The 24215-nt window shown below is 35.2% G+C and overlaps 2 protein-coding genes across 3 annotated transcripts; both read left to right on the top strand.

Annotated features, from left to right (window-relative positions):
• Window positions 1-4319: 4319 nt before the first annotated feature.
• On the top strand, window positions 4320-7135 carry LOC108985559 (E3 ubiquitin-protein ligase WAVH1-like). Its single transcript, XM_018957901.2, has 2 exons — window positions 4320-5032; window positions 5171-7135. Exons 1-2 carry the CDS (start codon window positions 4637-4639, stop codon window positions 6959-6961), a joined length of 2187 nt encoding a protein of 728 aa, XP_018813446.1. The 5' UTR covers window positions 4320-4636; the 3' UTR covers window positions 6962-7135.
• An 11686-nt stretch (window positions 7136-18821) lies between these two features.
• On the top strand, window positions 18822-23996 carry LOC108985800 (phosphoenolpyruvate carboxykinase (ATP)-like). 2 transcript variants are annotated; one of them, XR_004802177.1, is made up of 14 exons: window positions 18824-18959; window positions 19183-19445; window positions 19848-20023; window positions 20249-20402; window positions 20527-20611; window positions 21255-21355; window positions 21574-21872; window positions 22085-22258; window positions 22372-22437; window positions 22750-22928; window positions 23046-23215; window positions 23300-23468; window positions 23560-23797; window positions 23902-23984. XR_004802177.1 is itself a non-coding variant. In XM_035692883.1 (13 exons), exons 2-13 carry the CDS (start codon window positions 19192-19194, stop codon window positions 23701-23703), a joined length of 1971 nt encoding a protein of 656 aa, XP_035548776.1. In that variant the 5' UTR covers window positions 18822-18959; window positions 19183-19191; the 3' UTR covers window positions 23704-23996. The 2 variants fall into 2 exon arrangements, 1 of the variants encoding a protein (XP_035548776.1); XM_035692883.1 differs by having other exon boundaries at window positions 18822-18959; window positions 23560-23996.
• The last annotated feature ends 219 nt before the right edge of the window (window positions 23997-24215 follow it).

A 24215-nucleotide genomic window follows, 5' to 3' on the forward strand; every position in this document is an offset into this window, starting at 1 on the left:
TTTTGGATGCAAATGACTTTTTGCACCGATTTAATGTGATATCTGTACAGGCAATTATGGCAATTAAACTTGTATTTGTGTCAACTCTAATTCATCTGAAAAAGGTATATAATTGCGGTAATTGTAGCATTACACTGATTTTATGCAAAAATCAGCATTCAATTCAACCAACATGCGGCGATGCATATAGCATCAATAAAACCTTTTTGCGGCGATTTTAGATAGTAATTAGGACAAACTCTTTAATTACCATCGACTCTAGCTCGTTCGGCTATAGAAGTACTACTCAAGTTTTAACTCCAACAAAAGCAGTTAATAACACAATGACAATGTTAATTTACTTTCTTAATTAGAGTTAAAAACAAGTACTCCTCTAGAGATGTTAATGTATAATTAAGTAGATGGAGGTTGGGATGCCGAGGCCAGGCTAGCTATCTGCGAGCAAAGGATGCCAGCTTGCCTCGTTAATGGCGTCAAACGGCTATAATAATATATATGATAAAGAAAAGTATATAGAAAATAAAGGATGTACGTTAGTGTATTAATTATCGGTCCAATAGTATGGTCAAGTACTGACTCTCTGATCTCATTTCTATGCTGTGATGCTAGATAGATGGTGGCGGTGTTTGAAATGTTCATCCATGGCTAGCTTAATGATACATGATTGATGACTATATCCATCCATGAGTCTTGTGTGCAAAATTCACCCAAAAAGACAAAAAAATAATTAAGGATAATTTTTCAAATAATTATATAATATAATATGAGAATTTGAAGCTCTAGAGGTACCCAAAACGATGGCGAATTTGGAGAAATATATATGCCTGGTTCGCGTTTTCAAGATTCTAGTAGTTGACGAGAAGGTAGACATTGAAGATAAAGACGAGGATGCACACGACTATGGCAACAATTACGAGATCGAGGTTGAAATCGCCCATCATTTGGAACTCCCGAATCGAAGAGATCAAGGCCATGAGGCTTTTTCCTTTTTTTTTTTTTTTTTTTGGGCCGGGGGGGTGTTTTGTTATTTAATTATTTTTTAATTTTTTGAAATGACAATTAGCATTAAATGATAATTAAAAAAAGTTAAATTTTTAATACATAATTTAATTAGAATATAATTACTAATTAACATATAATAAGTAAAAATATGATAAAAAATAATTTAAAAATTAATAATTTAAAAAAATTAAAAATTTTTTAAATTATTAATTACTCATTACTATATAATGAATAAATAAATAATTCAATGTGAGAATTTGATGTGAATAATCAAAGTTAAATTTATCTTATATTATTTTATTATTATATAATGAAAAGAATAACTATTCCAATTTAAAGACTTATATAAATAGAATAGTCAAAAGTTAAATTTCTCTCACATTCATCAAAAGTATTCTTTTAACTTTGAGCAATCCATTGATCACGAGGATGCTCTAAAGCTCTTTATAATCATTTCCATGAAATTAAATCTCTAGCCAAAAAATGTCTCTTCTCTCACATTTTAAAGTTGATCCAAGTCCCCAAACCATGCAGATCCCTCCCAATATTGTTGCCTTTCCTCCCTTTTCAAGTTAATTCCTTTGTCCAATCAATTGTTTATCGACGTGTCTGATTCTCTCTCTCTCCTTTTCTTGGTTCTTCCATCCTAATATGGTAAGCTTAGCACTTTTTACTAATTTTACAGCCAACAAATTAAAGACATAAATTTCTGGCATTTATCCAAATTATTGAATTAGTGGCCGGGATAAAAGTTTGTCGGTGGTTGCTCGATAAAAACAAGGCTCTATGATCGTAATAAGTAGCCAATCCGACCAATCTTTTACGTAAGAAATAATAATTACAGTCGTGAGTATGCAAGTATCATGTAGTCATTTTTAAAAAAATGAATAAATACGGATCTATAAATAGAAATCACTCTTTTTTAAATTGACTATACGATATTTATATATTTTATAACTGTATATAACATAACTCTTTTTATAATTATTATAGATGTGATCGACGTACTCATATTCACCTTAATATATAATATCACGTGAGATTTCACTTAAAATGTTACGAGTTACATAAGGACCATCACTTGCAGTAACGTTAACTGTCGTGTCTTAAAAGTGACGAGCTTATAATTATGTACGTGTAAATTAATTCGTGCATGCATGAGATAGATAGCCTTTAATTTTCTAGGGACTCGGTTTTAAAGAGAGGGGGGGGATCACAGCATTTACTACCTACCATTTCAGGCTGGCCTGTGTTTTGATAAAGTTCGAGTACTCCCTTAAATGATAGATCAGCCACCTCGAAAAGCAATAATCTTACTGTACTAATAAATTATGGCCCACAATAAGGACAAGAATAATACAAAGAAATTAATAATGCTAATAATATTATTGCATGCGCTTATTTGTTCTTAAATTAATAGCATTAAATAATGAGTACATAATTTTAGGATAAGGATGAAATTAATTGCCTGCCCTATTGAATATAATTATATATATATATATATATATATATATATATCAAATAGCCCACAACGAATTTTTTAGTTGATTCCAAATGTGCTCTTTTTGCATAAATTTAGAAGATAAAACATAAAGGAATTCTCTAATCCATCCAATAAAATGCAAGTTCTCATCAAAGCTTGGAGATCATGTTATTAATCAATACGTTACATTTCTTGTCAAATTAGACACCCAAGATGAAGAAATGTCTATGCAAGGTAACCTGATTAGTGCTATTAAGGAATTGATGAAACAAATGCCTAAAGTCTCAATTCAACATGTACATTGAGTCGATTGGCTAATGGAGCTGTAGATGGTTTGACCAAATATGCATGGTTCCTTAGTATTCTTACAGTTTGATGGGATTATGTCCCTAAATCTGTTTCCCAAATTGTAGAGTTTCAAATTGTGTAATTTGTTTTTTTGTTTTGGAAAAAATTAGTTTGCCCACCAAATGTGACTGCTCAACTTGATCACTTGAGAATTTTTTTTTTTTTTACTTAATGATTAAAAAAGTGATTTTAAGTATATTGATGTATTTTTTTTTATTTTTTAAAAATATTTTAATATAAAAATGTGAATAGAAAAATGAAAAAAAAAACTTTAAAATGCACTATTGGTCAAGTGGAGTGTGCTATTCTGGGTGGCAGAGTAGCCCAATTCTTCTGTTTTTTATTGCATAGTTCTTGTTTTAGCCATGGAATATCATTTCCAGTTAATGAATAAAGTGATGTTTTGCTAACAAAAAATAAAATAAAATTGAGACACCCACTATTCTATGAGATTTGAGCATGTAAATCAAGAATATACCATCTAGGTTATTTTGCTTGTTGGGTTAGGTTTGCATTTCCAATAAATTATGCATAAGTGTAGCTTCTAAATTATTTAAAATAATTTAAAAATTAAAAATTAGGAGGTATAAATATTCAAATAATTAGAAAAATATATTAAACGTTTAAGTGGATGTAGAATAATTTATTTATGCTACCTATAATGCAATACTAAACACAAATAATAATGAAATAATCGAACAATAAGATGGTATTAAGCAATGCAAGATCCACTGGTTTGGATTGGTATCTCTTCTTTAGCAGTGACCACAGTGGGATTCAGGGTCTCTAGGGATTGGTGAAACCAAAAAACAAATGGCAAATAATGGCCGTTCTCTTCATTTAAGTAATTAATTAAGGAAAATAATGGAGTAATTAATAATTATCAGCCACAAAATCAGCAACTGGAATGACTATTCGACCCTCCATCCAAAAGAGAAGCACCCCATTAAATTCACATGCAATGGAATGGACCCCACCCAATGAACGAACAAGATGATAATGAGATCAGAATTCCGAGATCAAGTCAGCCAAAATCTGCAGATAACAGTGAATTCCATCCCATCCCATCCCTCACAGATGTCAGTAATTCCATGCATAATCATATGTCAGAGCTTAAACCCCAAAAAATATATATATAATTAAAAAAAAAAAAAAAGACCCACACTAGAAGCAACTTTGCTTTGTGAGAAAAGAGAAGGTCCCGAAGAGTAAGGCGAAAGAGTGACTCAAATGTACCCTTAACAAGGGCACCAATACCACCCTAATGAGATTTGAAAATCTCAGTGCAGAGAGAGAGAGAGAGAGAGAGAGAGAGAGAGGGGTCGGTGACCACGACGGGGGAATGGGACAGTGATACCCTAATTCCAAGAGACGGCCCCGTTTAGGTATGTGGAAAACCTCCACGTGCCAGTCACCCCCACCTTTCACTTCATATATATATATATATATATATATAGTATGTCCCTGTTGGAAAGACCCTCTGTGTTCTATTTGTAAATCTAATATTATCCCAGACTCGGAGAGGGATAGAGATTTCAATACGGCAGGAATAGTGAGACCTTTCCAAACCAGAACTCCTTTTGGAGCTTCCGAAAGAGAGAGAGCGAAAGAAACATCAGCGATTGTAAAGAAGCAGTAAAATAGAAACATGGAGGAAAGGAAGATGAAAAGAGTGTCTCCATCTAATCCCTTCCGTTTGTCTTTTTAGTCACTTCTATGATCAACTCATTTTGTCCCCCTGCATAAATTATAATATATACCACTTTGCTGAGCGGAGAGATAGGAGCTTTTCAGATTGTGAAAATGGTGACTGGGTGGAGAAGAGCGTTCTGCACATCAATCCCCAAAGATAGAGAAACCAAAATATTATCAGAAAAGCATCGTCAGCAGCATTGTGAGATTAGCAACGTTGTCGTCCAAAGCCCAAAATTCAGCTCCAAGTTCGGGTTTTTCTCCAACCCATCCACGCCTCGCTTGCAGTCTCAAACCATCTCTAGCCCCAGCCTCCAGTGCCGGACCACCACCAACACCAACACCACACCCACTTCGTCAGTGCCTAATAGCCCGAGACTTCAATGCAAAACGGAAACTACCCCAAAGAAGAACAGCAGCCCCAGATTGTTCCAGTTCCCCAATCCTCTCTCCCCCAAATCACCTTCTAGCTTCTCACTCCTCAAAGCCAGCTTACGTCTCTCTAAAGTACGCATCTTATCTTTTTTTCTTCTCTTCTTCCGTACATTCTTATTCCATTCCCATCAACACCACTTTACCGAATCATGAATTTTCTTTTATTCTTATTACTCTGCGTGACATTTCCCCTTTTATCTTTTATTGCAGAGTAGATGCGGAATCTGTTCACACAGCGTGAAGACCGGTCAAGGATCGGCCATTTTCACCGCCGAATGCTCCCACACCTTTCACTTCCATTGTATTTCTTCCCACATAAAAAAGCACCAACTTTTGATTTGCCCTATTTGCAACGCAACTTGGAAGGAACTTCCTTTGCTTGCTATCCAATCGAACCCTGACAATAGCCAAGATAACTGCCAGAGAGAATCTACGATCACAGAGGTCGAGACGAAATGCTTGAGAGTTTACAATGACGATGAGCCTTTGATGTCCCCCACTTGCGGTGCTCGGTTCAATCCCATACCCGAATCAGATGAAAATGAAGAGGACGAAAATGGCGCCGTTGGATTTCAAGGCTTTCTCGTAAGATCTGCTCCATCATCTTCCCCGAGATTTAATGGAAGAGCAGAGGGTAATGATATGTTCAGGAACGTGGAGGTGAGGTTATTCCCGGAGGCCGCAGTGGTCGCCGTTGGTAAAAGCTACGAGACCTGCGCAGTCGTTTTGAAGGTGAAAGCCCCGCCATCTCCAGCTCTGAACCCGGATTGTCGGGCTCCGATTGATTTGGTAACGGTTCTCGACGTGAGCCGGAGCATGTGTGGGCTCAAATTGCAGATGATGAGACGTGCTATGAGATTGGTCATATCGTCTCTCTCTGCTACCGACCGTCTCTCTATCGTTGCATTCGCCGCAAGCTCCAAACGGTTGTTGCCTCTGACGAGGATGACGATGAAGGGCCGGCGATCGGCTAGAAAGATCGTCGACGCACTGGGTTGTGTTGGTCAAGAAGAAAGCTGCGCAAACGACGCACTCATGAAGGCAGCTAAGGTGCTGGAAGATCGGAGGGAGAGGAACCCCGTCGCCAGCATCATGCTTCTATCCAAAGGTCACGACGAGCGCGGATCACCGAGCTCCGCCAATGCGAGGCTCTCCTCTCCGCTTTGCTTCTATCCAAAGGTGTCATCAAGCCGCTTTGCTCAACTGGAAATCCCGGTTCACACCATCTGTTTCAACGATCAGCATCCTGAAGACGCCTTGGCCAAGTGTGTGGGTGGTCTTTTGAGCGTGGTTGTTCAGGATCTAAGGGTTCAACTCGGGTTCGTTTGCAGTTCGGGACCGGCCGAGATCATCTGTATATATTCTTTGAAAGGTCGGCCGACGGTGCTCGGGTCTTGTTCGGCCCGGCTCGGTGATCTCTACGCCGAAGAAGAGAGAGAATTACTGGTGGAATTGAAAATACCCACGTCTTGCATTGGGTCCCAACCAGTGCTGTCCGTACGGCCCTCATTCAGAGACCCATCGACGCAACAGCTCGTGTACTGTAAAGAGCGGGCGTTCCTGATACCGCGACCCCACTCAGTCCGGTCTACGTCTCCCAACATCCAACGGCTGAGGAACCTCCACATCACCACCCGCGCCGTGGCGGAGTCTCGGCGGCTGATCGAGCACAACAATCTATCCGGAGCTTATCACTTGCTGACCTCGGGTCGGGCCTTGCTGATGCAGTCGAGGTCCGAGTCGGCGGAGGAGTTCATGAGCGGCTTGGAAGTGGAACTTACCGAGCTGCAGTACCGGAGACTGCAACTTCAGCAGCTGCAGGGCCAAAGATCGAGAGCCAGCAACGGAAGGGAGGAAATCAATAGAGTGGAGGAGAAGCCGGAGCCGCTTACGCCGACCTCGGCTTGGAGAGCCGCCGAGAGATTGGCTAAGGTGGCGATCATGAGGAAGTCAATGAACAGAGTCAGCGATTTGCACGGCTTTGAAGATGCCAGATTTTAAGTTTACTTTATTATTATTATTATTATTATTTTATTTTAACAGTAATTAATGCATAAAAAAAAAAGGGATGGAAAGAGAGAGTCAGGGGCCCATGAAAAGGACAAGAAGTATGGGACGGATAGGCCCTTTTAAGCAGTGGAAAGCGACTGATAATGAATGGGAACCCCACTTGAATTAATTGTGGGCTGTATGTTTCTCTGATTTGTCTCGTAGTATTTATCCTTTTTTTTAATCGGTGGGTGGCAAAAAATCCCAAAAACACAAAAGAGATAAATTATTTTAAAATAGTGGGGAATAAACTAAAATCGTAGGTAGTGGGGGGTATCAATTATAGATATAAATAATTTAATTATAAAATAATTACATAAAAATAAATTTATAAATTAATGTGATTTGATTCAGTATGTTAAATTATAAAATTATATTTAATATAAATAGATCTAATATATCACGTAAAGTTATGTCAATTTATAAATTTATTTTTATATAATCTTTTTATATTTATAACTAAGGGTGTAATCGGTTCGGTTTGATTTTAGATAAAATTTAAGTCTGAACCGGTATGTATCGGTTTTGTATTATCAAAATTGATTATGCAACGGTTACCTTCCTAAACTGGTACTTTCGGTTTTATCGATTTCCAGTCCGGTCTGGTATGGTATTTTGATTTTTTTAAAATGTAAATTTCACAATTTATCATTAAAAATTTGTTTATAAAAAAAAACTTTTAGTATTAATTATAAGTATTAGTATTAATTATAATCTTTTAATAAAAAATTTTAATATTAATTATAAGTATAACTATAATTTATAGTCTATATTAAATTATTAGTATTATTTATAAACTTATATATTAATATTAACATTTAATATAATAATTTATAGCAGCAAATGATGAAATGGGGTTCAGTTTCGTACGGTTTGTATGAGCTGTAAGTTGTTCTGTTGGGTTAATGCCAAAGCGGGTATAGTTGAAGGTACGTAGTAGGATGAAGGATGATGCCAAATGCTTCTGGATATATGCATGAATCCGTGTTTGTTAAAGTGGAGGGTTCTTGTCCTAATTATTTGTGCTCGTGCTTCTAATAGTATTACATGATTTTGTTCCTTTGCTACTTGGTTACATTCTCTGAACGTTCATGCCCACAACACAACACACGTACGACGCCATTATCGTATTGCTACTAATCAACAATGTAGTAGTTGAAACGTTGTTTGTCTCAAAAAGAAGAAAAATTTTAGATATAAACCATACAGTCCTCACACTATTTAAAAATATTTTATGAAATATGAAGATAAAAAAATAAAATTATATATTTTTAAATGATGTGCAGAGTGTGAAACTTCTATATAGCATGACTCTCAAAGAAAATATGACCTTTCCATTCCATGTTGGTGACAAGACCCTCAAAATTGATAATCTAATAATTCTAATGGTTTTGTCCAAAGTAAAGATGTCCACAAGATGGTTTGCCCATTCTAACTATAAAAAAATTTCATAAAAGTAAATTTATAAATTAATATGACTTTATATGATACGCTAGATTTACTTTACAATAAAAATAATTTTACAATCTGGTATACCATATGAAAATTTATAATCTACTTTTATAAAAAAAAAAAGAAAAAATTTATCGTTAAAATATTTTTCATTCAAATGTATATATTCTCGAGCAGAAAGTACTGAATTTAGTTTTAGATATGCTTAGTTTTGCATTTGGGTTGTTTTGGCTTTACTATGATGAACTACCAATAATCGCGAGTACGTTTGAACGTTTCACGAAGATAGCCTTCTTCACTTGAGGTTAGCAAGACTTCAGTTAAAAGTAATACTTTTTGTGAGGATTGAGGAAAACAAAAAAGGGGAGAGTACGTAGGAGCCCTTTCAAGCCTAAAGTCTGCGTGAAAGAGATACAAGTGTGACAGTAACTTTAAGCTTGGAAAAGGGTTGGGGATGCGATATTTCACACTTCCTACTGTTATTATCTTTCGGCTGTGCTCTCACTCAAAAACTTTTTGCGGATGCTGATGTTTTCCTTAAATTGCGCAACACCTTTAGGTGCTATAATAAATTGAGGTAAAAGTTAAAAATATAATAAAATATTATTTTTTAATAATAATATTATTATTAGATTTAAAAAAATTAAATAATTTATTATATTTTATGTAAAAATTTAAAAAAATTAAAATAATGAGATGAAACATTTTTATTATTCAAACGAAATATCCTATTTTATACACTGTGTTCAAACTTTATGTGCTATTATTTACATGTGCATTCCAAGGGACATATTTTTCTTAGTGTGTTTTTTGTAAGTTTAACGAAAGGGGTGGCTCCTCCCCCTTTCTTTTTTCTTTCCCCTCCCATCTCTTTTGTTTATGTTAATTTCTATGTAGGTTTTTTAGTTTTGGTTGTGTTTTTTCGAGCCAAATAAGGGATGATTGCCATTCGGATGTTTCCAGCCGTCGCCTTTCAACACGCGCCATACTGGAATGATGCCCAGCTACCGATCTTCAAGACCACTGAATCCGGCGTCCATCGGAGTGGAGCCTAGCCTGTATGCGTGGGAGGAAGTTTTGGATCTCGGCTGGAAACAAACAAACCACCGAGGAGCCATCTGTCGTCGTTACGCTCGGCTTATCTAGAATCCCTAACTCCGAGACTTCCAAGATTGATCGGCGGTTTTCCTCCCAAAGTGACTAGTATCCTACATGCGCTGCTGCCGATGCATTGTGCACTGTTCATTCATTTTATTTAAGTGTTTTTGATTTTCTGTTTCTTGTTGTTTCGTTTTACTGTTTTGTTTTTTGTTTGTTTCATTGTTTTCTTGTTGACTCGAGTGAGGTGTTGAGTTTTTGGATTGAATGTTATATGGGGCAAGAATTGTTCGAGAGTGGCGGGCGATGCTACTGCCGGTGGTTGTATGGCCAGTGCTCGTGTGTAGGTGCCGCCTACGCAATGGAGGCTATTTTGTCCGTACTTGAGCTGGGTGCTCGTGCCGTCAAGGCTCGAGATGTCGATGCTGCGGTGGGCGTGACGCCCGGGATTACACCGGTGCTTGTAGTTTTGTAGTTGTTAGTGTGTTTAATTTGTAATTTTTTTGTTATTGTAGTTATTAATATATTAGAAATAGACTATTGGATTTAGGGTTCATAGCAGTGTCATGTACTCTTTCTCCCTGAGAGGATGGATGGGGCTTTTAAGTTCTGTTTTTACAGAACTCTTTTTTTTGTTAGGAGAGAATTTATTGTGAAGTTAAGACATTGTCTGCTATAAAGAAATTTGTGTGTGGAGAAGCTCCAAAGTTGATGTATAGTTGGTTTATAGTCTGTATTTTTTATGTATTTATAAGTCATAATTATAATTTCGATCATTAATAAAACGAGTCTATTTCTTTCAAAAAAAAATAATAATAACAGAAGCAGTCATTATTAAACATTATTCCGGAAAGGAGTGATAAATCCAAAACAAGTGAAATGGACATCATTCCACATCTTGGGCTGCAGTCAAACATAAGTGAAAGACTTGGCCCAATAGACTAATTGAACTAACAGTAATGATATATAAAGTTTGAAAAATATTCTAGTCATAAATATATTATATAAAAATAATTTTATAAACTGACGTGACTTGATGTGATTCATCAGATTATGAAATTATTTTTATTATAAAATGAATCTAACAGATCAAATAAAACCACATCAATTTGTAAGATTATTTTTGTATAATTATTTTGTGAATATAGTAGTACTCATAAAGTTTTAAAGAGTGTAAGTCTCGTATATTTTCTTTTAAAAAAAATAGAATTTATTATTAAAAAGTAAATTTTTTCTTATAGATTTTAAATTTGCCATTTTTTTACAAAGAAAGCGTGACAAAAATCGGTAGATTCTTATCCCTAAAAATGAGATTTTGTATAGAAAAATATTGATCTTGGTCACGTTATCTCCAATTACATAAACTGAGATAATAATTTTGTTTGTTTATATAGCATGTGCAAGGAACCGAACTCCCAACAACTGGACACAAAGTTTGGATTTAAATCCTAGGTGCAATTCAAACAGGATTAGTTGATTTCCTCTTTCGTTTTTTGAGAAGATAAATGATATTTACAGTCATAGAGTGTGCAAGTGTCGCTCACTCATTTTTAAAAAAATTAAATAAATACAAGACCTATATGAAAAAAATTAATCTTTTAATAGTGTATCTTACTTTTTTTAAAAAAGAATACGCGACGCTTGTACAAACCATAACTATATATGACATTTAGGAGTGTCAAATCGTGTTAACGAGTTGTGTTCGTATCGTGTCAAGGTATGTACATTACACTTAATGGGTCAACACGAACACGACCCGTTAAGGATTTCGTATCAAAATTCCAAACCTGAACACGACACGGTAAGATAACGGGTTGACACGGTGCGACACGACATGACCCGTTCCGTTTCAACTCGTTTACGTTAATAGGTTAAACAGACACGATACGACACGACACAACCTGTTTGACTTAATTGATTTTATATAAATATTTAAATATAAATAATATCTATAAAAAAAAAAAAACTAACTACAAGTCTAAAATTACAATCCAAACAAATATGATCCATACAATTTGTAATAATATTCATTATTAAAATTACATTCTAAATATAATAAACAAAACATACAATGTAAATATATTAATGTTACAATCTCAAATATAATAAAAAATTAAAAACACAGATCTAAACAAATTTAGAACTTGAAGAAGGAAGTTGAGCGTCCACCTTGCCCTTTAGGTCTAAGGATATAAAGGTAAATTTAATTTTCTTAATGGGTCATAACGGGTTGACCTATTAGTGACCTGTTAAGCAATTGTGTTTTAACAGGTCAATCCGTTTTGACCCGAACCCATTAGGGCTAAACCCTAACCCGTTTTTATCGTATTGTGTTCATATTAATTAACGGATCGTGTCACATATTGCCACCTCTAATGACATTACACTTTTGAGAGTATCTGTCTGCATTTTCTCGTATATATTAGAAGAATGTTTTCCATTTCAAAAAACCTACGAAAAACAAATTAATTACGACAAGAAGGCAGTAGAAACAAGTAGAAGGCCCAATAGAATACTATGGGCCATCACCATCTATAGAAATTTAGGACCCAATCAGATTGATAGAAATGAGGCCCATGACAGAATTGTCTGGTCCTGGTCGTCTCCTAAGCTAGTTTATCTCCAAGTACTTGGCGATAGTAATGCAGAGAATGTTTAAGTAGTTTTAATGAAGTTGATGGATAAGTTAATGGTACTATTTATTATAAAGTTTTCATCTCTAGTTATGCTAGTTAGTTTATCATAATACAAACTATTTTTTAAAGTGAAATTATAGTTGCAGTCATGAGTGTGCAAGCGTCGTACAATTATTTTAAAAAAAGTAAATAAATACAAAATCTATATGAAAGAAAATTAATTTTTTAAAAGTAGATTCAATTTTTTTTAAAATAATTACACGATATTTATACACTCTACGATTTTATTTGATATTATTTATTTTTTAAAATTATTTAAAATACGTCACATCAATTGAGATTACGATAAAAATAGTGGACAGTCCTCCAGTCTAGGAAGAAGTTTCGCAACCACTTGAAAACAGACGCTACTCTTTCACAACCCGGCCCCAACCATGTCCCCAATGGTCCCTTATAAGGACGATTGGTAGTGCCATATATTACATGATTTGGAACTGATCATCATGACCGCCTACCATGACCCCTTTCTTTATGAATTTATATATAGCGTCGTGCAGTTATTTAAAAAAAAATAGAATTTAATATTAAAAAATTAATTTTTTTTATATAAATTTCATATATATTTATTTTTTAAAAAAATAATTACACGATATTTACGTATTTACGCCTATAACTATCATTTCTCGTTAACATATCCACAGAACCCTCCCCGAAGCAGACAAATCCTGGCCATATAAGCCGTCAATAGAAATGGTGCATGGATTGACAAAATATTTCATCCACGTTACATTTGGATAGCTGAATTTAAGAAGGATGTGGAGGAGTTAGGTCTTTAAAATTCTGCAAATTTTCTATTTAGATCATATATTAATTAAAATTTAGATAATTTAAACCAAAATTCAAACTTGAATTTTAATTAATTACATTAAGAAAATTAAAATAATAATATTTAATAAAAATATAAATATAAAAATTTCTATCCAAACACAATAATCTTTGAGGGAAGTACTTAAAATTAAAGATATGAAGTCATTGATCAGACGGCTGTAGGTAGGGCTATAAACGAGCTGAGTTTAAGCAAGCATGGGTTGTGTGAGTTCTGCTCGTTCACAACTCGAGACGAGCTTGGGCTCAACTCATTTACATAAATCGGGCCTATGAGAATGCCCGAGCTCGGCCCATTTACATGTAATGCAAACTCGAGTTTGGTTCCGTTAACGAGTCGAGCCCAAGCTCGATTCGAGCTCGATTTGTCAACAGAATATTTTACATCCAAAATAAATAATATAAAATTAAAATAAATGCATCAGTAAAATAACAAATTAAATACAAATTTACATCATGAAGCCTTCAATAGTATTATGGCTATTTTACATTAAATGACATTTTACATCCTATTGGAAGACGTGAATTAAAAAATATTTTATAACAATAAATTATGAAATAAGGTACTTTAAACTTCAAAACAAAAAATGGGCAGTAAAATCAGTGAAGTCCTTAGTCTTCATGAATGGAGCCATAAATCTTGACATTGTTGCCTTGCATACACTAATACAATAAAAAATTTAAGCTCCTCTTTAATCCCTTGCTCAAGTACTGTTAACTTAGTAATATTGTCAATGAATGTTTGATAGGAAATGCAAAACTTAATTTGCCTAAAAACTCAATGTCATATCTCTAACACAGTTACACAATATAATTATACAAGCTATTTGAGAAATAAATATGTGCTTCAAGGATTCAAATAAACATAGCTACTTAGCTTGACAAAAAAAGATAAACCAGCAACCAGCAATAGGCAATAGACTTACACTAATACCAAATGCAGTTACCAAATATGTTACCAAACAAGTTACAAGTGACCAAAACAGCCAGACATGAGACAACTGCATTTATCAAAACAATATTAGGATGACACAAGAAGAATCGAAGATAAACCAGCAAATAATAGTAGGCAATAGGCATACACTAATAGCAAATGTAGTTACCAAAACAGCCAAACAAGTTGACAACAAAATGAGGTAGACAACTGCAGTTACCAAAATAAAATCAGCATAACACAAGGACAATTGAATCTACCAATTAGCAGACAGCAGTATGCAATAGGCATACATTGATACCACAGACAGTTACTAAAGAAGTTACCAAAACAACAATACAACAAACTGTGAGGTAGACAACTGCAGTTACCAAAACAAAATTAGCATGACACAAGAAGAATCAAAGATAAACCAACAGGCAGGAGTATGCAATAGACATACATAGATTTGTAACTTGTAAGTTCTTTCTTCATAAGGTTTTTCCCTTAAAATTTTTAGTATGACAATTATAAAGCTTGAAATAGATAGTATAGTGCAAGTGCAATGTGCAAACAACATCAAGATCAAGATAGATTTGAGTGATAGACAGAGATAGTCACAGTCTCAAACTCTCATAGAAGCATTCAAGCATGCATATATATCATATATGTCGTGATTAAACATGTATGGGCCTATGGCAGGACAATGTCACACTGTCACACCATTTCGACGTACTAGGGTTTGCAAATACAAACATGAATCACATGATTAGATCTACAATGCTAGAATTTAGAAATAGTTAGGAGAGAACCATAAGTTAAAAAATACTCTAATAATTATACAAGTGCTTCCAAACTTCCAAAGTAGTTAATGACCAAATCTCCCAACTTCCCAACGAAATGGTTAGAAACAGGAAAATAACTTGGCTAATTGACTGATGGACGAACCAAACATTGAACCAGAGAAGCATGAACCACGAAATCAGGGATTCAGTTAGTTGGGGGTCATAAATGCTAGCATTTAATGACCCATCTGTCGAGGCCTGACTGGCATCTCTGAGATTGAGATTGTAGTCACAGCTCCTCTAAAATCCGGCTGACGCCTCCATTTGCGAGGGTTCCGAGCAGTCGTAGATAGCTGCAAGCCTTCAAGAATCAAGCCTTGATTTAAGGCTTCATTCCATGGAAATTACAAGGTAAGTGATGGAGCGTATAATGACTAAGTAGGCTAGGCTTTCACGAATCGTGAATCATAATGAGTTTGAGAGGAAGTGAGACTTGTGTGTGAAACATTGAAAGTGTAATGACAGAAGCGTGAATGACAAAGGTGAAAGGACTTGGGGGGGGGGGGGGCTAGGGTTGTAATGAGTTTAATCAACGGCTCCAAATTAGGGCTCTTACTTTATGAATCAACCATGCAATATACTGTCTATCTCTTTCTAAATATAATTAAAAAGTGTTTGAGTTATAAAAATATAAGAAAACTTGATCTATAAAAGTCTAAAAGATCACACTAAGCAAAGCAAACTGGCCAGCTGGTAAGCATCCCAATTACTTAGCAGATGAGTTCAATATTGTTTGTTTGTTTGGTAGTATGTGTGCTCGTAACATTTCCCTTGCGCCCAATGCATGTGTTGTACTTAGCAGCTCTTGAAATTCTTCATCAAGTCTTTTAATTTTTCTCTTTTATTATAAGGTTGCCAAGCAAAGACCACGACTCGCCTCCGGCCAGCTTGAAGTGCTTGTACTAATAATTACTCTCCAAAATAAGATCAGGTATACCATGCTGAATGCGTAATTGTGAGTAGTTGAATCTCTGTTGATCATTAACTTCAAAAGAGTTCAATGTTTGTTAAATGTGATAGGTATATATGATCCTTCCCATTATCACCTTACGTGACTAATTTCTACCACTAACGCTAAAGTAATTTCAACATACGAGCAAAGTGTAAGCAATATTTTTTTTTTCAAATTAAACCTTTTGACAATTCAAGATATTTTGTCAAATAAAGGAATTAATGGATATATATATATATATATATATGGACTGCTATATATCTAACCGATAAGGGTGTAGATCGGCCAGATACTGATCCGGATATCTGGCCATAACCGGATCCATATCCGGATTTTGAAAACCAGCAGTTATCTGCCCTGGTAAATTCGGGCAAAACTTGGGCGGATAACCAAATTAAAATCTGGATATCTGGGTTTATTACATTTTTTTTTTTACTTTTTTAATAGTCATTTTAACACTTTTTGAAAGGCTTTTTTTTTATTAGATTTTATGTGTATTATTTTTTATATAATGAATATTATTATATATAGACATTTTTTAAACTTTTTATTTCCATTCAAATTTTTATAAAAAAAAAAAAATTGATATCATCAATACATACAACACACTGCATACATCATGGAAATTAGATTGCATTCACAAACAGTTGAATATGGTTAATTAATCTCCAACCACCATGCAGCACTAGTGTTCTTTTTCGGTGGAAATTAATTAAAAGAGATATTGGAGGATTTATCTCGTTTCTTTGTCGATCGGCAATATCATATATATATATAGTGAACATGCAACTTCATGAGTGCGTAAAAATTCATTTTTCTTTTCTCATGTATATTTATTGTTGTTGTCTTGTACTTGACCTATCACTATTAGAAAATGTTACCCATAAGAACGTCAATAATCACAATATCAAAAGAACCGGATTAAAAATTGGATCTATTACCGGATCCGGATGGATAACCATTCGGATTCACCTGGATTTTCGATTTCTAGATCAGATTGAAGACCCAAATTCAGTCCAAATGCACACCCGGCCTACTAGTCGAGGTGTATCCAACAACAAGGGGCGGGGTGCTTGAGTTGAATAATGTGGATTTTACTTTTTAGATTAACATGAAAGCAAGATGAATGAATGGTGACATGTATATATACATATATATATATATATATTTATATGGAGCCATGCCCCCCCGCCCCTGCCATTCTTTGTAGGATCTTACTTAATTACATGATATTATTCATCAAAATTAGATGTAATTCATTAATATTGTTTGAATATTAAATGAGTTTAATTCATTAAATCAATAGAGTACTCTAATTTTTCTGTTCCAAATTTTTTATTTGTCAACTAATATATATATAGATGAATTATATACGTAGAAGCATCCAAAGCAAATTAGAGAGAAATGAATTTATAACATGAAATTCCTTGCCTACACGGCAATAATAAATAAAACGAAAGTCATGATAAGCACATGAATCATGATGACAGGCAAAGAGAGGTACAAGCTATGAGTATAAATGTGTTTGATGCTCTTATTAATTTAAAAGTATTATTTAGAACATTAATTATGTATATAAATATTAAATTTCAATGATATATATGGCGCCGTTACGTATAGCTAATATGAGGAAAGTTCTACGTATGATCTGTAGCAGAATACGATGAAAGTTCTAGTACTATTTGATTATTAATTAATGACCAACCCATAACCCTAAATATCATGTAGTACTGCTGTAAAATGCTTTGCGGCGACTCGATTCAGGTCCCTACCATAAATTTTAAATAAAAAGAAATAGTCCTATCAATTATAAACTTCACATTATTCATTAAATGTTCAGTCCACTTTGATAATTATAAATGAGAACTGCTAAATCTAAAAAAAAATTACAAAAAAACAATAATTATAAACTAATGTGATTTCACCTGATCCGTTAGATCTATTTTATAATAAAAATAATTTTATAATCTGAAAAATCATATCAAACCACATCAATTTGTGAGATTATTTTTATATAATAACTTTGTGACTTGAATATTTCTCAATATGAATACGATACTGTTTTTTTATCATATATGTCTATTTTTTTTTCCTTCTCCATATTTTTAATTTTTTAATTTGATTTTGAAACCTTCACCTACTATATATGCTTTTAAGTTTATCTTTCGATTTTTTATTAACGTGCATTAGAGGTCATGGATATATATTAATAGAAAATTTTATACATTATATTATTATTTTATTTTTATCTTATTAAATAAGATGTGATATATTTATTATTATTAAATAATTATTTATTATATATTTTTTTATTATCTATTGATAAATATAACACGTATTATTTAACGGGATGAATGTGAATGTGATTAATGCATCCAGACGATTGAATAAATAAATATTATATGTATTTAAGTGAATTTTTATGATTATTATTAAAAGACAATCTAGAACATGCTGTCTATACTGATAAAAGACACAAAAGTACGAGGAGACATGGAGGGTAGTTCCGGAACTAAATACCAACTTCATACTTTGCTGTAAACGTGTCGGTTTTACGTTGCTTGTCGTTTCCTACCATGTCTATGCCCATGCTTCCGGTGTCCGACCAAATCAGTTTCTTCGTACAAAAGCTCCCGTTTATTTCGTTGTGAATTTTATAAATAATTTAATTTTATAGTTATTATTATTTATTATCATATTTCAACAAAAAAAAAAAAAAACTTAGATAAATATATTTGGAGAAGTAATAAGTAATTAAAATTAATAAAAAATGATGATCCTTAAAAAAGAAAAAAGGAGCGTAAGCTACGGTAGTACGAGGAATAACGGAGTCGTAGGCTGTACCGTCGGAGTTCTGCTTCTCGTTTAACGGGGGTTTGGAAATTTGTATTGGTCATTTTACGAGCTTGACCTCCTGTCACCTGAGGAGTGAGAGGATTTAACCATGGTTCAAAATAAACAGCCCGGGTTTAACTCTAGTTAAGCATTGTGTTCTGGAGCCTTTAAAAGGTGCCTCGCCCTCGTTCATTTTCCACCGGATCACCTCCTCATTTTCTCTTCCTGCATCAAATCCTGCAACTTTCATGTTCACAACCCTCCCTTTGTATCTCATTCACCTTTTCTTTCATTCTTCCTCTTCTACCATTTCGTTTCAAGCTTCTAATCTCTGGTCTCTCTCTCTCTCTTTCTCTCTCATTTTTTCGATCTTCAACCATGCAAACACGTGGGGCTAGCTTTTTTCTAGGGGAAATTTTCAAACCTTAAACATGCTTTCGATCCGATGAATCCGAGAGATTATAATTCCGCTGAAACATGTTGAGAACCATGACGTAAATGTTGCGCTGAACTGGTTTGTCTTTTTTTTTTTATTTATTATTTCTTCATGTGTGCAGAGAAAAGAGATGGCAGAGAACGAAGAGTTCAGTTTTGAGACGGGGGCGGCGCAGAGTGAGCTGCCGAAGATAGAGACGCAGAAGAAGCAGAACGAGATCTGCCACGATGACAGTTCGCATCCAGTCAAGGCTCAGACCATCGACGAGCTCCACTCTCTCCAGAAGAAGAAATCGTCACCCACCACCCCTATTAAGGGGACCCAAGGCTCCTTCACCCCCATCTCCGATGAACAGCGCCATAAACAGCAGCTCCAGTCCATCAGGTTACAAACATGAACTCGCCGATCATGATTAATGCCTCGTATTATATATGATCACTAATTAAATTTGCCCAAAATATAAATGCCGTTATTAATCATGAATTATCATGAATTTTATCGTGACTATGAAGTAAATTCTAAACACACCTATAAAAGGAATACAATTTATTTTTTAAAAAAAATTATATATCTACGTTTTATTATAAGTTAGATCTAATTTATAATAAAAAAAATTCTATACTCTCGCGAATTATGAAAACGCATCAAATTTTAAATTTTATATGATTTTTTTTCTTTAATCAGACATATTTTACGGAAGAATGAAAATCTTGAGTACGTTCAGAATTGACAATGGAACTTTGCCTGTTTTGGCAACCTTACTACGTTTGTTGTTGTTTAAAACAGTGCATCTTTGGCGTCACTGACGAGAGAAACGGGACCAAAGTTGGTGAAAGGAGACCCGACACGGAAGACACAAACAACGAAGGACATACCACATGATCACCATTTCGCACCGACCATTAACGTTAGTGACAGTTCCTTGAAGTTCACACATGTCCTCTACAACCTCTCTCCCGCAGGTATACGTCGCGTTTTTGCTTCCATGCTCTACTACGTGTGTGTCTATATATATTTTCCATCTAATAATTATAGAATTTGAGATCAAATACTGATCTTCATCTAAGTTTTATCATACCCAACTGAACCTGTTATGCCGCACATTTGAGCGATTACTATTTAAATGGATAGAACCTAAAAGGTCATTTAAAAGCTAACTTTTGGGACTTGGGGTTTGGTGCATGCAGAGCTATATGAGCAGGCCATAAAGTATGAGAAAGGGTCGTTCATCACAGAGACGGGCGCCTTAGCAACCCTTTCTGGAGCCAAGACCGGTCGTTCTCCCAGAGATAAGCGTGTTGTTAAGGATGAGACTACTGCGGATGAGCTTTGGTGGGGAAAGTAAGTGCCCCCCCGATCCATTATCCATGGTCTTTTTCTCCAATCCCTGTCTGCAATTTTGAATACCTGAGAGCTTTTATCTTCTATTGACATCTACAATATTTTATTTACTTGTCTATGACAGGGGTTCACCCAACATTGAAATGGACGCGGAAACTTTCTTGGTGAACAGAGAAAGAGCTGTTGATTACTTGAACTCTTTGGACAAGGTTGTCTTCTAATTATTTAGCAATATCTTATCTTTTATTTACTTTGCTATTGCCTATTTTTTCTTTTTTGTTCTTCAGCGTTTATATTTTTTTAGATTGTATCATTTTTCTCCTAATTAATCAGTTTTGATTTTATTACAGAAAGATGTACTTTCTCTAAGAATAAATGGACCTTCCTACATGGGGTGCAAAATAAAATATAAAATATAAAGTTGTGGTCTTTGAAACTTTTCCCTTTTAGGCACGGTGATGTCTATGCTGGTATCTATTTTATCGTTTTTTCCAGTTGACCAAACGGCCCCTGATCCATTTGAGGACAGCAACTTTATCCTTAAAATATTATTGATTTGTCAGCATTTTGGCGGTGCTATTTGTTTATTGTACTTATGTGTTATTCAACCTCACAAATCAACAACTGTAACCCAGTGAACTATGCAGAACATATCTAAGTTTATAACTAATAATTCGATGAATTTGTACGTTAGGACTTTCAGCTATCAATTACTAGGTGGGTTGCTAATCTGTAGGAATCTCTGTCATCTGTTGTGATAACAGAGTGATCTAAGGTTGTTTGACTTTGAAAGCAAGTATGGAGAAAGAATAAAAGTATTGACAATTAGTATGAAATTTCATCTATTTTCAGGTCTTTGTGAATGATCAATTCTTGAACTGGGACCCAGAGAATAGAATTAAAGTCCGGATTGTCTCTGCCAGAGCTTACCATTCCTTGTTCATGCACAACATGTAAGTAGAGCTTATGAATAATTAACCTCTTACAACACTATTTGTGTCTGTCTACAGAGGTCTAAGCCTGCCAGATAACTCTCCTTTAACGTTGACACTATGCTAATTTATCCTGTATTGAGTAAATTATCATCCCTGTATAGAATTCCCTGGAGGAAACTCATGTACTGGTCTGTTAGCTTAGTGTACAATTCGATAATTGGGTGGGTGGCTGGCAGGTGTATCCGACCCACTCCTGAAGAGCTGGAGAATTTCGGTACTCCGGACTTCACTATATACAATGCTGGGCAGTTCCCATGTAATCGTTACACGCACTACATGACATCCTCTACTAGCATAGATCTTAATCTTTCTAGGAAGGAAATGGTCATCCTTGGCACCCAGTACGCCGGGGAAATGAAGAAGGGTCTGTTCGGTGTTATGCATTATCTCATGCCTAAGCGTGAAATCCTCTCCTTACATTCTGGCAGCAATATGGGGAAAGATGGAGATGTTGCCCTCTTCTTTGGATTGTCAGGTATAGTATCCTCGGAGCAGGGCATGATGTGGCTCTAAATGCTGCTATATGATATGTGCCTTCTAACTCTATCTCGCAGTCCGGTCAGAAAAACGTGTTGGCATGTGCCGGTCAGAAAAAAAACCAAGGCAAAAAAAGGAGATTTGGCACACTTCCTTTGCATACTCTTTTTTGTCACTCACGAATTCTACTTTTAAATGTCTTTATATTAGGTACTGGGAAAACAACTCTTTCTACAGATCACAATAGATACCTGATTGGAGATGATGAACACTGTTGGAGTGACAGTGGTGTGTCAAATATAGAAGGTGGTTGCTATGCTAAGTGCATTGACCTCTCGAGGGAGAAGGAGCCTGATATCTGGAATGCCATTAAATTTGGGACTGGTAATGGATAAAGTTAAAGATACCAAAAGGATCGAAGTGCTTAGTAATTCTTTGAATTTTCCTTTGTTTGGGAATGTGATCATTAAAATAACCGAGTTGTTTGTCAATGGCAGTGCTGGAAAATGTGGTGTTTGATGAGCACACCAGAGAGGTCGATTATACTGACAAATCTGTTACAGGTAATTTTTTTTTTATTTTTTTTATTTCAATTATACAATTGAATATGGTGCGCATTTTACTATCGCTTCTCGAAGCTGACAAAGAAACGGGAAAAAATTCACTACTGATTCGAATCTGATGAATAATTAAACCATCCCTCCTGGTTTTTGACAAAGATCAATGGGATAAAGCTATCACTTAGTAAAGGCAATGAACAGCTGAAATGGGTAATTGAAAGGGATGAAAAAGTCTCAACTGCATATACTTTATGCTTATGTATGACTAGCTAAGCCATACAACTTCTCATGAGTTTGCTCTTCTTGTGGAAACAGAGAACACCCGTGCATCCTACCCTATCGAGTATATCCCCAACGCAAAGATACCATGTGTTGGTCCTCATCCAAAGAATGTCGTACTTCTAGCATGCGATGCATTTGGGGTGCTTCCACCAGTGAGCAAGCTGAGCTTGGCACAGACTATGTACCATTTCATCAGTGGCTATACGGCTCTGGTAAATGTTATTGACATACTGTTCTTCTTTAGTTTAATTTTGGTAATAAATGGCATGCATAGCAAACTATTGGGCTACTTTTTATGGGCTACTGAATCTCTTTGATCAAAATTTCAGGTGGCAGGCACAGAAGAGGGTGTGAAAGAGCCACAGGCAACATTCTCGGCTTGCTTTGGTGCAGCATTTATTATGTTGCACCCTACCAAGTATGCAGCCATGCTGGCTGAGAAGATGCAGAAACATGGTGCCACAGGATGGCTTGTCAACACCGGCTGGTCAGGTGGAAGGTATGGATCTTGAACATTTCTATGGAATGAGCTTTTTGAAGTTAAATTTAGTGAGAAAAGCTAATTCTTTTTCCATTGCTGCAGGTATGGTTCAGGGAATCGAATTAAGCTGCCATACACTCGGAAAATCATCGATGCCATACATTCTGGCAGCCTCCTCGAGGCAAATTACAAAAAGACTGAAGTGTTCGGGCTTGATATCCCTACTGAGATTGAGGGAGTGCCTTCTGAAATCCTGGACCCCGTGAACACTGTAAGATGGCCTTTTACTACTGTTTGATCCTAATTCTGCATTCATGTGATTTCCATTTAGATGTTCTGATATATTTGATTTTGGGTTGCAGTGGTCAGACAAGGATGCTTATAATGATACGCTGTTGAAGCTGGCTGGCCTGTTCAAGAATAATTTTGAAACATTCACCAACTACCAGATTGGCCAAGGCAATGAGCTGACTCAGGAGATCCTTGCAGCTGGTCCGAATTTCTAATCCTGAGCAGAAGAAAAGCAAGAGGCCATCATAAACTCTTGGGAAATTATGGTTGATGGAAATAAGAAATGGTGAGAGTTGGTATGAACATGAGGTTCAATAACCAACTTGTAGAATGGATTTTGTTAAGTTCATCAGAATTTTATGATATTTTGATGAAGATTGAGTTTTCCTTTCTTTGCATACAACTTGATTGAGGTTCAATAACCAACTTGTAGAATGGTTTTTGTTAAGTTCATCAGAATTTTATGATATTTTGATGAAGATTGAGTTTTCCTTTCCTTGCATACAAACCCCATGTTTTTTTACTTTTCAACTTGATGTGTGACTTTATTCTGAGAGGAGCTTCATCCCGGGGATTTTTTTTTTTTTTCAAATAGTAAATAAATCATTCCATCCCTAACAAAAGTAAAGAATAAATTTGTCTGAGCTTAATAAATTTTTGGGCTAGGCCGGGATGTGGGGTGTGGTTGGGGGCAGGCCTGGGCCCAGACTACCCCCGCGCCCCCGTT

This window comes from Juglans regia, chromosome 8, assembly GCF_001411555.2.
Source record: "Juglans regia cultivar Chandler chromosome 8, Walnut 2.0, whole genome shotgun sequence".
NCBI lineage: Eukaryota > Viridiplantae > Streptophyta > Magnoliopsida > Fagales > Juglandaceae > Juglans > Juglans regia.